Raw genomic sequence first — 14,638 nt, forward strand, 5'->3', positions numbered from 1 at the left:
TCTACCTCACCCTGGAAACCCAGCACTCATGTTTGGATTTGACTGAACATACATGTTTGAGGCGAATTTTATTTTTGTACTCAGTTGCCACTTGGAGCAAAACCATCTTCACTTGAGAAGAGACATCATTTCTAACCTTTAAGTTGAAGCTGCTTCAGTCATTATTTTGACACATAACAATGTGTCATATGGACGAGATTTTTTTTTCAGCTCATTGTTTTTTTGGTTTTTTTTTAAAATCTCGTAGCTTTACTGTTTTGCTTAATTCTCACTGCATCATTTTTTCGCTAAAGCGTGCAAAAGCTCCACGCCCCACCTGTCCGGTACCAAACAGCAAACAGACACCAGTCAGCAACCAGCAGGCGAACAAAGCCGATCACCCAGCAGCTTAAAAAACAGATATTTCCCAATGAGTTACAAAAAACGGAGCATGAAAACTATCTTCTCCCACCACTGAACAAACCTGCACAATAATGTACCAGGAGAATATAGTGATCTGATTAAATGTAATTCAAAGCAGCAAATAGATGAACTTGCAGCAGCATATAGATAATATAGATACATGCAAACATGTGTGAGTGGTAAATACAAATATTCCAAAAAGAGCCAGAGGAGGGTTAAACCGCAGGGCGCTGAGGAGGCTGACAGCCTGCAGGGAGAAGCTGCAAAACTGGCTGCAGCACCTTTTGCCAAACGGCAGGGGGGTAAAGGAGGCCACTGGGAGGGGGTCAGCCATCTGCAGGGCCCCCAGCACAGCTCCAGCACACACATAAGGGTGCGTGAGGAAAGAAAGATTCAGTTTGTCACTCACAAGGAAGTTTTCTCAGAGGAGCTGCAGAATGTGATGTCTTTGGGTGGGCTGATTCAACTCAGTTACTCTTTTTTCTTTTTGTTTTTTTTAACACCTCTCTCTCTCTCTCTCCCTCCATTCTGGCTGTTTTTCAGGTATGTGCTGCTGCTGTTCACTCTGTTCTTCATCCCTGGAGTGGTGATGATTATAGCCTACGGTCTGATCTCCAGAGAGCTCTACCGAGGCATTCAGTTCGAGCTGAGCCAGAACACGGAGACCACCGGTGAGATCCATCATAAATCCAGTCCAAACCGCAAAAGCCTTTTTTTTTTTCTCTCTCTCTTCACATTGATTTAGCTCATACTGGAGATGACAACATCTATTCCACTTTTTATAGCCCTGTATGAAGCTGTGGTGAATTACAACAGCGAGATGCAATCGTCAGGTTGCATCCAAAAATACACTTCTCCTTAGCTGTCACAAAGTCCACTTGTTTTCATGCCTGTGTGGAACTTCTCCGTGGGCTTACAACACTATAGCACAAAATATATTGCCTTCAGGTGAATTATAAGTGGCGTGGTAGCTGTGTGCATGTGGAGCACTGGTTTCCATGGAGTCCAGTCTTGTGCGTGATTCACCAAGGTTGAGATCTAAAATAGCCTTCAGGAGCGCCTGTTAATCTTGTTCGACGTGTATTATTTCTTTGTGATACAGCAACATAATGAACTTCCATCCTTGGCAGTCAGTCTGTTTTGAGCCTTTAACGCTTTACATTATGTTGAGCTCCACCATCTCGACTCAAACACTCACATCCTGAGAAAATACTGCAAGAAGGTGTATATATAAAGCCGCTGTTCTACCCACACTGTTAATGATACCTTTGATACTGTCTAACCGGTTTCCGTTCTTAACTGGTTTCCCTTCTACTTTCATGATAATACATCCTCGTTTTCTTCCGTGGTTTTAAATCTACTGAAACTACGATGTTCTCAGAGGCACCACAAATCTTAACGCTTGGACCTTTGCTTTCATCTGGCAACACTGTAATGAAACATCAGCAACACTTAATAATACAAGATACGATTTGACACTGTTTCACTGTATCAATCGGGTACGAATGAAAGCTGAATAAAACCAGTTCCTACTGCTTCTTAAATGTAGGTTTCAGTGGAAGAAAACAAGACTAAGTGTGAAGCAGAATACTTGATAAATCTCTGTGGTGTGAGTGCAACTGTCTCTCTTTGATATTGAATATTTTATTTTCTCCTACAGTCAAACTACAATGTCCATTTTACATTTAACAGTAAGAGTAATAATAATAATTACAATTAAACAATGAGAACAAGGTTGTTAAGTTGGCGGAGGCATACAACCTTGAGGTGGAAATCCTAGTTCTATATGTTTTATTCCCTTGTTTCCAATAGTCTTGTTTTCTTCCACTGTACCTAAATTTAAGCACCAGTACCAAATGGTTACTAGTTTCATTGGAACCTTAGCCTCCAGCCTCCACTATCTGTTGGGGGGTGAGGCTGGTGTGTGTTTTTGTATTTATCATAATCTCACTTGTTGTTGAATGCACTTTAACGAAATGTACTGTTTAAGTTAAACTGCCATCTGCCCCAAACTAACACTTCGGCCCCTCCGCAGGACAAAAGAACGGCGTAAGCAGGGCTGTGGCGGGGTCGAACGACGACGACGATGGCTGCTACATCCAGGTGGCTAAAAAACCCTCCTCTGCTGTGGAGCTCCCCACCCTCTCCGCCTCGTCTGGCGCCACCCAGGCCAAGACTGAGCGCCCCCGCAGCAACACCTCAGAGGCCAAGCTGCAGGCCAAGAGGCGAGTCATCCGCATGCTGATGGTGATCGTAGCGCTCTTCTTCATCTGCTGGATGCCCCTGTACTCAGCCAACACCTGGAAAGCCTTTGACCAGAAGTCGGCCTCCAAAGCCCTCTCGGGAGCTCCCATCTCCTTCATCCACCTGCTGTCCTACACCTCCGCCTGCGTCAACCCCATCATCTACTGCTTCATGAACACGCGCTTCCGCAAGGCCCTGCTGTCCACCTTCGCCTGCTGCTGCCGCAATCGGCTCTGCCGCCAGTGCTGGTGGTGCAGGAGGAGGGAGGGAGGAGAGGATGGCATCACCGCCACCTCCATGGCCACGTCCATGGCCACCTCCATGTCCAAGTTCAGCTACACCACCGTCAGCACCACAGGCACCTGCTGAGCCTGGGGGGTGGGGGAGAGCTGGGTGGTCAGCAGCCACTGCGTGCACCATCTGTTTTCTTCAATCTCCCGTGTCTCGCTCTTAATCTTAACACGCTGTGAGTCATGCGCTGAGTAATACCGCTGCCCTGGTTTATGAGGTCTTTCTAAAAGGTCTTGTTGAAATTGTTTTGAATGTGCATGGCTGCAGAATGTGAGGCCGGGAAAACACAGTTTTTTAGTTTGGTGACATTCTTTTTCTTCTGTTTAATTGGCAGCCTCTGCTTCGTTGCGTCCTGGAGAGAACATCAAGTGCCTGTGCTCTTTGTGTGGCTTTGTTATGGTAGGGTGTTCACTGGCTGAGACGGACATTGTAGTGGAAAAACTACGCTGAAAATGCGAAACCTGTGTATGTGTAAATACTGTCTTTATGTTCTGACTGTGCCAAAGGTTAATTTCTGACGTACTGCTGAGCAGTGAGGACTCACTGTGATGAATCAGTATGGATTTCAGCTCTTTTTGTGTGTTAATGTTGGTACCTCTCACTCTCTCAGCTATCAGACATATTTCATTGGGGGCTTCAGCAGGTAATTTTTGACAGTCGGGTCCTAAACTTATGACATAACAAAGAAATCCTCCTGTTTACAAGGCACAAGCTTCTTGTTTACCTGTGAGTAGCATTTTGCTGTGTATATAGCAGATTTCCTGCAAGTATACGGAAAAAAAAATTATTTATTCAGGTAACTCTGTTGGCGTCTTTCTAATGACGGGATGTTGTTGACCCTTTTGCAGAACCACTTTGTGATTAAGTATGATAAGGCAGGTGCATCTTTGTAGGAGCGTTTTGAAAAAAAAACATCTGAAGACTATAATTTAGCCTCATCTCCTGGCGTACATGAATAAGAAAGTGGTGAATTAGGCCTGGTGAATAGAATCAGATGATTTTCTTGCGTTGATCCACCTTGTGTTCTAACAAACTTCAATCTCCCATCAGCTCTGCTACAAATGTATATTGAATACTGATGCAGACAGTAACATTAGTATGTGAATGAGCAGAAACAGTGCATATAGTCCCCTCCATGAAAGGAATGCTGTTGTTGCTCCAGTCTGCCCCCGCTACCCTGGCACAAGAAAAGTACCTCCGTCAAACGCACCTTCTCTGCTCAATTATCTCTGTGGCTCTGTGGTGTCTTTTATGTACTCCCTCCCTGCCCTCCACTGCAGTGATGCCAATTACGCTAAGCATTACCTAAGTACAAAGCCCCCCGTTTCCAGGCTTAGACTAACGAGGTGTTTCTCAGGGACCCTCTCCTGCAGTGCAAACCTCACGGCTTCGCCTTTGTGAAACTGGCAACAAACGTTCTCCACTCACACACTCTATCTGAGCCCTTCAGCTCTTTGACAAATAATCATAACAAACAAACTTGATGTATAAAGAACCTTTACACAGAGTGTGTAGCACCCTTTGGGCCAAGAAAATCACACAAGAAAAGGGTTGGCACGTACCCTAAGTGACATTAAAAACAGTGGTAAAAAATTAAATTGGAATCAGAATAAAAGAAGCAATAGTAATGAAATACGAAACTCTAAAGGAATATTTAGCACTTTCATGTCTGTCGAGCGAGAGCCAGGAGACGGTTAGCCTAGCTTAGCATGAAGGCTGGTAGAACGTACATTTAGATCAAAGGGAGCATATGTTCACTTGCCGCTTCTTTTAGGTTGAAACTTTCTTTGTTAGGTTGTGGTGTCAAATGCTTTACAGCCATGTTGGACATTTCTTCTGTAACAGAGGTGACAAGTGTGATGTTAGCATTAGCTCTGAGAATAAGACACAAGCTGTGTCCCCATTCAGGGGCCTTGAAGACTGATTGCGTCACAGCGGCGTGGCTAGGCTCTTCCATTCAAAGGAGGCCTTCTCTTCCTGGGCAATGAAGAATCCAATGGCCCAACCTATCCAAAGATTTATTGTGCGCCGGTGATAAAAAGAAACAATAGAGGGTTGATCGATATTACCTTGATAACAGGACATAATCATCATTAAATTCTCATGGAAATTTTGTGACTTATGACTTTCACGAATTCAACTAATTGTGCCAAAATATATTTTTATATTTTTACGGTATGGGTTGTTGTGATGTAATGTTATCGTCCTACAAATCGTGAATGCTGACAGTGCTGGCATCTCCTGCCACATTTAAGTTTGGTCCCCTTTTTTCACGTCCCCCCCATCACCAAGCACCACTCACTCCCTGCAGCATACCCCCACCCACCCGCCCAACCTTTTATCCTTTCCTCCTTTTCAGTGCAGAGGCGTATGAATACATGAATGACAATAGTGTGTGGGTGACAGCGGAGATTTGCAGGCGCAAGCACTGTCCAAGAGCGGTTTACAGGTGGTGGCAGAGGTGGCAGTGAGTTTGGCTCGCAGACAGACAACTGGCATGCAAAAATCCCCAACAGAGCCTTCCTTGTAAACACTTTGTCTGGTGGCTTCCTCTCTGTATGTGCTTTTGTTATTCAGGCAGGAGACAACGAGTGATTTCTGTGGCTTTGCCAGTGTTAGTTTTTCTATTTGACTGTGCACACTTTTATTTTCAATTCATTTTTATTTTTGTTTTATTTTATTATGAAATTGGAGTCTATAGTTTAATGAAATGGAGATAGTTGAGTATGATAAACGACCACAGCTGTTTTGGAATAATAATGAAGATAATCCTCTTAATCCAAACCTGGTATTGTTTATCATTCCAATTATTCACAACATAAATCTAAGTCTCTGCTCATGTGCATTATGAATGAACAGTGCAAAATCTTCTGGGTAGCCTTGCTCACTTAGCTATGGTAAGAGCCTCCCAGAGAGCCTGAGATTTGTTCTTGAAAATTAGCTGCTTTGTTGAATTTTATAACTGTTTTGCTATTCATCTCAGCAGGCCAACAGATTTAGGTATGCATTATTAAAATGAGCAAACCACCCAGTTTCAAAGCTTTTACTTTCTTAGAGAGTCAAGATAGTTCTTACTCAGAACGGTAGACATTAATACTGCAAGTTCTAATTTTAGGAAATGCTAGTCATTTTGCACTGTTAACACTAAACTGTTGTCCTGTTAGTCTTTGACACTGACAGAACTGAAATATGAATAAGCTAAGAGTTAGGGACTAATTTTAAAGGGGCAAACTGTAAGTTTTCTCTGGTTCCGCACATGGTTTCTCGCTAGGAGCAGGTGGTGATTGTTGCTTAACAAAAGCTTCAGTCATCGTTGTCTTTATAATACAAAGTCAGAATATGCCCTCTGAATAGCGCTAAGTCCTCAGGGCAGGTTGGAGGCTACGGTGAGTTGTTATTGGCTAGGTGGTAGCATGCTAACTTCAGTAGAATAAAAAAAAAAAAAAAAAAAAAAAAAACACGATAAAGACAAGAGTTAACAATAACATAACTTTCCACCATAAGAGATGTTGGTGAGTCAAGAAATGAAGCTTGATACTCAATTTGCTAAGTTTCCTCTAGACTGCTAAGTAAACAGCTATTAATGCTAACGCTGACTATGTATCGACAGCAAAACTTACAGCTCCTTTAAAATATTTGTTTGACATTTCAGAAAATCTGCTACTTTAATTTACTGCAGAAAATGCTAAATATGAAGCTAAGGCTAACAGGTGGTTAACATAGTTTAGCTTATCTTAGCAGAAAGGCTGAGGAAAATCGCTTGGCTCTGTCCTAAAGCTCATTAATTAACAACTGATATCTTGTTTGTTTTATCTGAAGTATAAAAACATCAGTTTATGGCTTTACAGGTGACTGTGTGGATTGTTTTGGGTTGTTTTTTTTTTTTTTACTTTTAATGGTGAGGCTAACTGTTTCCTCCTGCTTCTGGTCAAACTAAGCTAACTTACCACTGGCTATGGCTTCATAAGTTACATTCAGACATGCGTGTGGTATCAATCTTCTCATCTAACTCTTAACTCTAAATATGCGTACTTCCCAAAATGTGCAACTGTTCCTTGAAGGCTATAAAGAGCACTTTGACAACTGCTAGCTCCTGCTAAGTAAAGATAAATAACATCACTGCTCCCCAAAAGTAAAGCCAACACGTCTTGATCAACCCCTGGTGGCTGACTGCAGAATAGGCCCCCTCCATGTTAGCAGATGGGACAGGGGCCCAACTGAAAAAATCAAAGTACATGTCAAATAAAATGCTCTGTCATTTTAGGTTGTTCTTATCATGCTCACCATTTTTCTGATTAATTTGGGTTTAATTAGTTATTTGATGCTATAAAACAAGTGTAATGTCATGATTGATCATGTCATGATGATTGGGTGTATGGGCGGGATCCCGATACCAAGGCTCCATTCTATGTTACCAGTGCAAGGTGGTAGCGGTTGTATTTTAGCTTCATTTTTGTACAGTGGGAGGAAGTGAAGAAAGTCATTGTAGGCTACCGAAATAATTGATTTCTACCATTACACACAGTAGGTTTAAGACTCCTAAATTAAAAGGTAAAACGCTCCTCCAACGGTGACTAATCTAATTCTGACCCTGTCCCCAGAACGACACCTGATACAAATTGAAACTGAAATGAGATGGAGGCATGGAACTGTGCGCAAATTTGGTTTCTCTCTTATCTCTACCTCCCTAAACAAGAATCCCGTTAGGTGCTTGAGGCAGCTCACATGGAGGAAAAAAAGACTTAATATATAAATAAATAAATAAATAAAACAGCAGCAAAACTCATTTGTCTCTTTAGCTCCACACACAACACGTGGAGCAAATTCTGATCATCTCGGGACACAAAAGAAGTGACAGCACAAAGTATAAATTGTAGTGTCATTTTTCATAAATGTCACTTTTCTGGCCGTGAAACACTAACCTCCTCAGATTTGTGATGATTCATTTGTGCCTGCTTTAAGAAAAAGGAAAAAAAAAAAAAAAAAAGAACAGGCATGTAAACAAACAGTTTTGACAGACAATCTGCTCTTTAAGGTGCTCATTATGATGTTGGTCTTAGTTAAACTCTGATTTGGAGGATTTGCATGTCTCCTTTCTAAGTGACGGATTACAACTCAGCTCACCAACAGCTTACGAAATCCTTAAAAATGCTACAGTGAAAGCTGCTTTTCTTCGTTCCTGAAAAGTTGACTGCTTTTTAAGCCAGCAGCACTGACAAAGCTCTCATAAGTAAATTAGAAGAAGTTATTTCTCAATTATTTATAATGGCTTCTCGGAGGACGACTGCGAGTGAAATGTGCCTCTTCTGGATTTTTTTCTTTTTTTTCTTTGCAGAATAATTCATAATTGCAAAGTGAGATTTTTTTTGTAGTTTCACCTCAGGCACAGAATGAAATATTTTGTTTTGGCCCACAGGTTCTGCACCTGAGAAGAATCACAGTTAATGTGAGCTGTCAAAGAATCTGCTCTCATCTACTCCTTTTCATGTTCATTTTTCTTTCTCAGCCTTATATGTTTTATATATATATATATCTATAAAAAAAAGAAGGGAATATGGGAACTTTTACTGCTCCTCATCCTTCACAGAGGTTGAGAGTAGACAACAGTTGTTCTTTTCAAGACTTTTTCTGAGGGAGTCTCTTAAGTGTTAACATGTACGTCAACTTAAAGTCTCAGCTTCGAGCAAAAAAAAAAAAAAAAAAAAAACCTACAAGTAAACAAACTGAGGAATGCTTGAGGTGAAGAGCAGGCGCGGAGATGAGGTGATGAAATCACATATTTAGCTCTTATTAGCATTGGAAATCTGATAGTGAAGCCGTCCGTGTTTGTGTGTCTACATGCGTTTAATGTTTACCAACGCTGTCTCCAGGTCCGCTGATTGATTTTTGAATTTTTTTATTTATTTTGCCACATCTGGTGCCTGCTTGTGCTAATTTGTAATAATATGAAACGTGTAAATTGTCCGTTAGTTGAACCAGGACTCACGTCTGCGAGAGGTTTTAAATGTGAGGTTGTTGATGTTTGTGATGTTTTGCTTTCACTGTATCTCCTATATGATATAATTATTATGATGCGGTCTTGTTATTCTTGGTTTGGGTCATGGTTACTGGCTGTAAGTGCAGTGCTTTTCATGCCAAATGTACATTATTTAACAAAAAATAAATACTGAATAAAACATGATGTTTTGTGTGTGATCACTTCAATGAAAAACAGGTTTCTGGTGGAAAATTTACTAAATGATAAATCTGCCTTTGAATTAGCAAAGGAAAGCTGGACTGTAAGTATTCAGCACTCAAGCAAGAAAAAGGCAGATGAATAATAAAATAGCAACAAACAATGGCAAGTCAGCTTCCCCAGCGAATACACTCTGGTATGAATCAAAGTTCTCCGGGGATGGGGAAGCCCTCAGGAAGCTCAAACTCACATTTCATGGGCCGGGATGAGGAAGAGGCTGAGCGCTCAGGAGTCGTCGCCATAGCAACACACCCAGGCAACAACTTTAATCTGTTGTCTTGGGCGAAGAAAAGGGAGAAAAATGCACATTTCTTTTCATGATATCCTTCAGAGACGTGGATCTTGCCCTGTGTAAAAACAGTAACGCATTTGTCTTTTCTTCTCAGCCGCACCGCCTCAGAGGAACTCCGTGCAGGCTTTTTAAATATTTTACACAGTCAAAGCACACAGTGAAACATGGAATATTTCCTGAATATTAACGATAGCTGGTGAAAAGGTGTCGAGAGTCATTTAGACTTGTCATGGCTCAGTTCTACTCACTGGTCACAGTAAGCCATGACAGTGTGACAGTGAGCCAGCATGCACAATACCAGGTGCTAAATGGAATATAGCCCTCATTCATTTTATTATTTATGCCTGTGCTTTTCTACTGTGACATGTCAGAAATGGCATCTCAGGCCTGTGACATCATCGGCGTCAGTGGTGCAACTACGCAGTTGGCCAGCACACCAGGCATACATTACTGTATCTATTGTTTCCTGACTTCACTGGCTTGTGATGATGATTTTAAAGCTGCAAAAGTCAATATTTTTATATAATCCATGAATGAAATGACTATGTGTAATTTAAAAAGGGGTACAGTTTCCCCCCATCTTTATGAGGCTATTTATCATCAATCAGGTCATTGTTTTGGTTTTATGGCCCGCAACTTTAATGCTTCACCACATCACGTGGCTCTCGTAGCACCGTTTGCAGCTTGTTTGTTTTCAGTGAAAAAGTTTGTTTGCCAGCAAGTTTACCATATCAGCCTTATAAGGTGGTAATGTCAGTGTTGTTTTCACTGCCACCAAGTGGCCAAAAAAATGATCAATGCAGCTTTGAAGGCAAACCAAAAGCTTGAAAATGAAAACAAAATGCTGTTTGTTTGTTTTTCAAGGAAATCTGTTTTTATGAAAGAACACCTTGTTGTCAACAAGGGGTCACATTCTCTAAATTTGCAACATAAAAGCTATGGTTTCCTCAGGAGCTGCTTTTGTGAAACAGGCATCTACAACAATACAGCCGGTGCTTGTTCCTGGTGCAGTCCTCATCCCCTTGTCCCCTTCAGCTACACTGGACTGGAGCTATAACAACATCCCAGGACAGAGAAGTGCTATCAAGCTGATTTGGAGTCCTTTCAAATACCAGCGTTTCCCCCAAAAACAACTTTCTGCCTACAAAGTAGAATTCATGTTTATTGACTGCAAGCAACTGACAGTACACCAATGCATCCTAATATGTCTCAGGCTGTGTTACTCAGCTATTCAAGGCTGCAGAGCTCCACACTGTAAACTCATCTGTAATTCCAGCCTGCAGTGTGCTTCCCCGGGCCCGCGTGATGCAGGTGCCCATACTGTATTCTGTATGCAGTTAGCCCACTGACTCCCACGCCATTTGTCATGGCTGCCTTCTGCCACGGGGCTCAGTAACCGAAGTCAACAGCAGAGAGCCTAGTAAATGGACACGGCTTCTCTGTTGCACCCTCCCACCCACCACCACCCCCCAACAGAGCGACAAAGACAGCTCGTTTATCTTCTCTCCAACCTTCTGCCAGGTATTCCTAAAGACTTGTCCCCATCTCCAGCACATTTCTTCTTCTTCTTCATCCCCCTTCCCTCTCCCTGTAGGAGAGGAAGGGGGGGATGCTGGTGTCCCCCGTCAAATAGACCTGACCAGAAGGTTAAAGCTATGATACTCCCTATATGTATGCATGGGTTCAACAGGACCACCTCCCTTTAGCATTTCATCCTGTATTGTTCAATGAATCTATTACTCTAGCTGATGCAACAACAAGTTATGTTTCCCATTTCCAGAGACCACAGCATATATAGGTATTTTCATCTCAACACATGGAGTGCTTTTGTAAAGAAAGGCAGAGTGAGCTGCAAAAGCCTTCAGGGCGTTAATTATTACTTTTCTTTCTTGTGCAATTCATACACCTTCCAGCGTGAGCCAAACATGGTGCGCTGATGGAAGGCGCTTTAACCTCACTGTGTCTAGGGAAGCTAATTCAGATATAACAGCTTTTCAATTTAATCTTTACAGTGATGTATCCAACAGGTGAAAGGTACATGTAGAAGGTTACCTTTCTGAGAAAACCTGCCCCTTTCACTGAAGGTTATTGTGTCTTTATCATAGCCTGTACATAAAGATGGATGCCGCCCCAATAAGTTTCTGAAGTGGGGTTTCGAAGCTCAGAGTGGGCTGCTCCACCGTCGCCACCTTGGCAGTGCTTGACTCCTCCTTACTCCTGGCTAATCCAAAAATAGGCAAAAAGGTGGGGCATTGGTGGAACAAGACTTCGGTGAATGCCAGTTTGTGGTAAGCAAACGCTCACCCACCGGTTTCCGCTTGGTCTTTATCCTCAGATGAAAGAGCCTTGACTTAATGCTTGGTGCTGTTTATTCTATTTCCTCTCAGGAGTTAAACCTCTAAAACAGCACACAGAAATCAAATATCAAAGCTAATAGGAAGCACATAACTTAATATTGCTTTTCCTCTCCCACTGTGAGAAGATCCAAGAGCTATTTCACAGGTTTTTTGAGTTGCAAAAAAAGAAAATCTTGTCAACTTTTCTTCAGTCAAGTTAACTCAATTGACCTCCCTCCCTTTTCAGCCAGTAAGGATGTCAGAGACATGACATGCAGCCTGATGAATGGCGGTCTAAGATGCCAAGATTAAGCTCCGACACCATAGTTGTCATTCTCCTCTACCAACTCAGAGCTCTGATGGCTGTAATGACTCCTATTACCAAAGAAGGGTGTGATAACAGTTCCAATGGCCCATTACAAGAAGAAAACCTAAAGGTCGGCACTCTCACATTGAACATATCCACTGGGGGAGACAGATTTATTGCAGGAATCACTGTGATCGTCAAAGTTTTACTCACCAGTGAGGGCTCAGGTTTTTTTTTTTTTTTATTTGTGTGATATGCCATTTAGTTGCTAAGTAACCGAAGCAAATAGAACAGCATCCATGGTACAATATCTGACAGGTTGCTTATTAAAACACGTGAGCAGTCTTGTTTGGTCTAAGACTGTGAAGAATGGAGCGGAGGTGGTTACATTTAAAGTTAAAGCGTGGTGTTTATGGGTAGAACTACAAATATCTAATTTTCCATGTCACTGCCTGAGGACCCAACTTGTGGGAACATCCTCTCCCAGTAATTTTATGCTTGCTGATGGGGTTGGCACAGAGTTGCGTTTTACCGCAGAAAGTAATCACTTGGCCTGTGATATGGGAGCTAATAGTAATGGGATTGGACTTTACTACCTTCTTCATTTGGCATTTGTGTTGTCTGTCCTGACCATCTCCAAGCCAGGACCAACAGCTTGCTGTGCTTGGCAAGTGTTGCGCATAAATTTCCTGCATCAGAGAGAAGTGTGAAGAAGTGACAGTATAACAGGTTTATGCTCTCATCTTTGGCATCTTTTATGTGCTGGTTCAAGATGTGCCTTTGAGTCGATTCAAGCCGACAGGCAAAAGACAGATAACCCTTAGGCTGTATCTCTGAGAATCGCATTTTTACCACAGTCCTCATGAGACATTGCCGAACAGCTTGGGGATGTCCTCTGGAGGAAATCTATTTCTGCCATTGAGGCTTTAAGCTTTGGTCTCAAAACCAGTCACAGGCATGGGAACCCAATAAACTTCTAATTTAACATGAATGAAAATACCCATATGTTTTTTGTCATGCATGGGAATTTATTTATTTATTTATTTTTAAATCACAGGAATATTTTGCTGTTTCATATAAGAAGCACTTGCGCAACATTAGCAGCCTCAAAGGGACTTTGAAGTTTTCCTCAGAAGGAAAATGGATTCAAGTGCCACACCGTGGGGCAGAGGGTAAAAAGATTTTAAAAAAAATACTTAATGTGAGGAGCTCTCATCATATCTGATATTCCTCCACTTTCAACCTGACTTTGCCAGAAGAAATATCATCATTCTGCCATCTAATTAAAACTAGACTTCATACTGTTTATGATCTCCCTGTGCAATGAAGCTAAAGTGCATATCCAGATAACAAAATGAAACTTGTGGCCCAGTATACACCTGAAATCCACAGCCCAAGTCTGGCCCATGTACTTCCACATCTGGGTAGATTCCAGCTGTTATCTTCCGGTGTTGGCTGACAGCCGGAAGATTTTCTGTGCGCGCGCCAGATGTGAAAGTAGCATCTGACCATCATACTGTATATGGGGCCATGTCAGTGCTATTGTGGCTGTCTATTGAAGTAGCATGTTTCCAGCTTGCTACAGTGTTAGCTAATAGCTTGTGTGCGAAGTCAGACCCTATTTAGGCTACTTCCAAACTACTTCTTTTAAGTTTTAAAGCAAATCTCTTTTGGTGTGTTTTCGAGCCCCTGAAGTGGAGACTTTTGGAAACGCTGCTGACCCCGTTTTAGTTTGCAAACTCCAGGGTTGCGTTGCAGTCTGGACAAGGCAGAAACGGAGACCTTTGAAAATGTTGACGTAGACACCCATGGTCATACCAGCACTGAAAGCAACATGGATAATGGAACAGGACCATTACCGACCTTGTTGTCTCTGCTAGCAGCTGTTGTGAAGTTAAATTCTGCAATACAGTGTTTATTATTTGCTGCAACTACCCTACTGCAGAGTAGACAATCTACTTCCTGTTTACACCGGCAACTCACTTGCCCAGTGTATGTGAATGATATGCATTTTCAGGTGTGATAGTATGGACGGAGATTGTTGCTGAAATGATCGTCGGGACGGACATCGCTTTCTGTTTACTGTCACCATTTTATTGTCCTCAATAATTCCCACAGTGGAGAGGGAAATAAATTTGTGTACAAAGCCTCCAAACAATGCCACAATGTCAATTAGATGCAAAAATCATATTCGCACAACACAACAGCTGTGGATGGAGAATGGCAATGATTCATATGCTTATTTTACAATAAATGCACCAATGACTTTTGCTGTGCCAATCTCTGGTGTGAGGAGGCCTGTCCATAAAAAATACATTCAGCATCCAAACAGAGGGAGCGGTGCGCTCAGTGTAAGATCTATACTTTTTATATCTCAAACCGAGCTGAGGCTGGGTCATGAGAAATGTGTCTGGATGGTCAGATGCATCTATTTTTAATGTAAAGCGCAGTCACTGGGGACAAAGCAAAGCCGCAGCAACAGTAAGAAACCTTGCGCTACAACATAAACAATCCTCAAGGAAAAATTCACA

General features: G+C 42.0%; 2 protein-coding genes across 2 annotated transcripts in view; one reads left to right on the forward strand and one right to left on the reverse strand.

Moving 5' to 3' along the window:
- The window catches only part of LOC139609378 (cholecystokinin receptor-like), a 39,470-nt gene extending 30,352 nt beyond the window's left edge, over nt 1-9,118 (forward strand). Inside the window, exons 4-5 of the mRNA XM_071463834.1 lie at nt 946-1,073; nt 2,438-9,118. Coding sequence (XP_071319935.1) covers nt 946-1,073; nt 2,438-3,015 — 706 coding nt within the window. The 3' untranslated portion in view covers nt 3,016-9,118. The remainder of the gene's footprint in view (nt 1-945; nt 1,074-2,437) is intronic.
- LOC139609381 (carboxypeptidase O-like) overlaps nt 1-14,638 on the reverse strand; it is an 84,053-nt gene that overhangs the window by 43,699 nt on the left and 25,716 nt on the right. The window lies entirely within an intron of this gene.

The sequence above is a fragment of the Trachinotus anak genome, unplaced genomic scaffold (assembly GCF_046630095.1).
Source record: "Trachinotus anak isolate AG129_WGS33_773 ecotype Australia unplaced genomic scaffold, CSIRO_AGI_Tana_v1 ptg000026l, whole genome shotgun sequence".
Taxonomy (NCBI): Eukaryota; Metazoa; Chordata; class Actinopteri; order Carangiformes; family Carangidae; genus Trachinotus; species Trachinotus anak.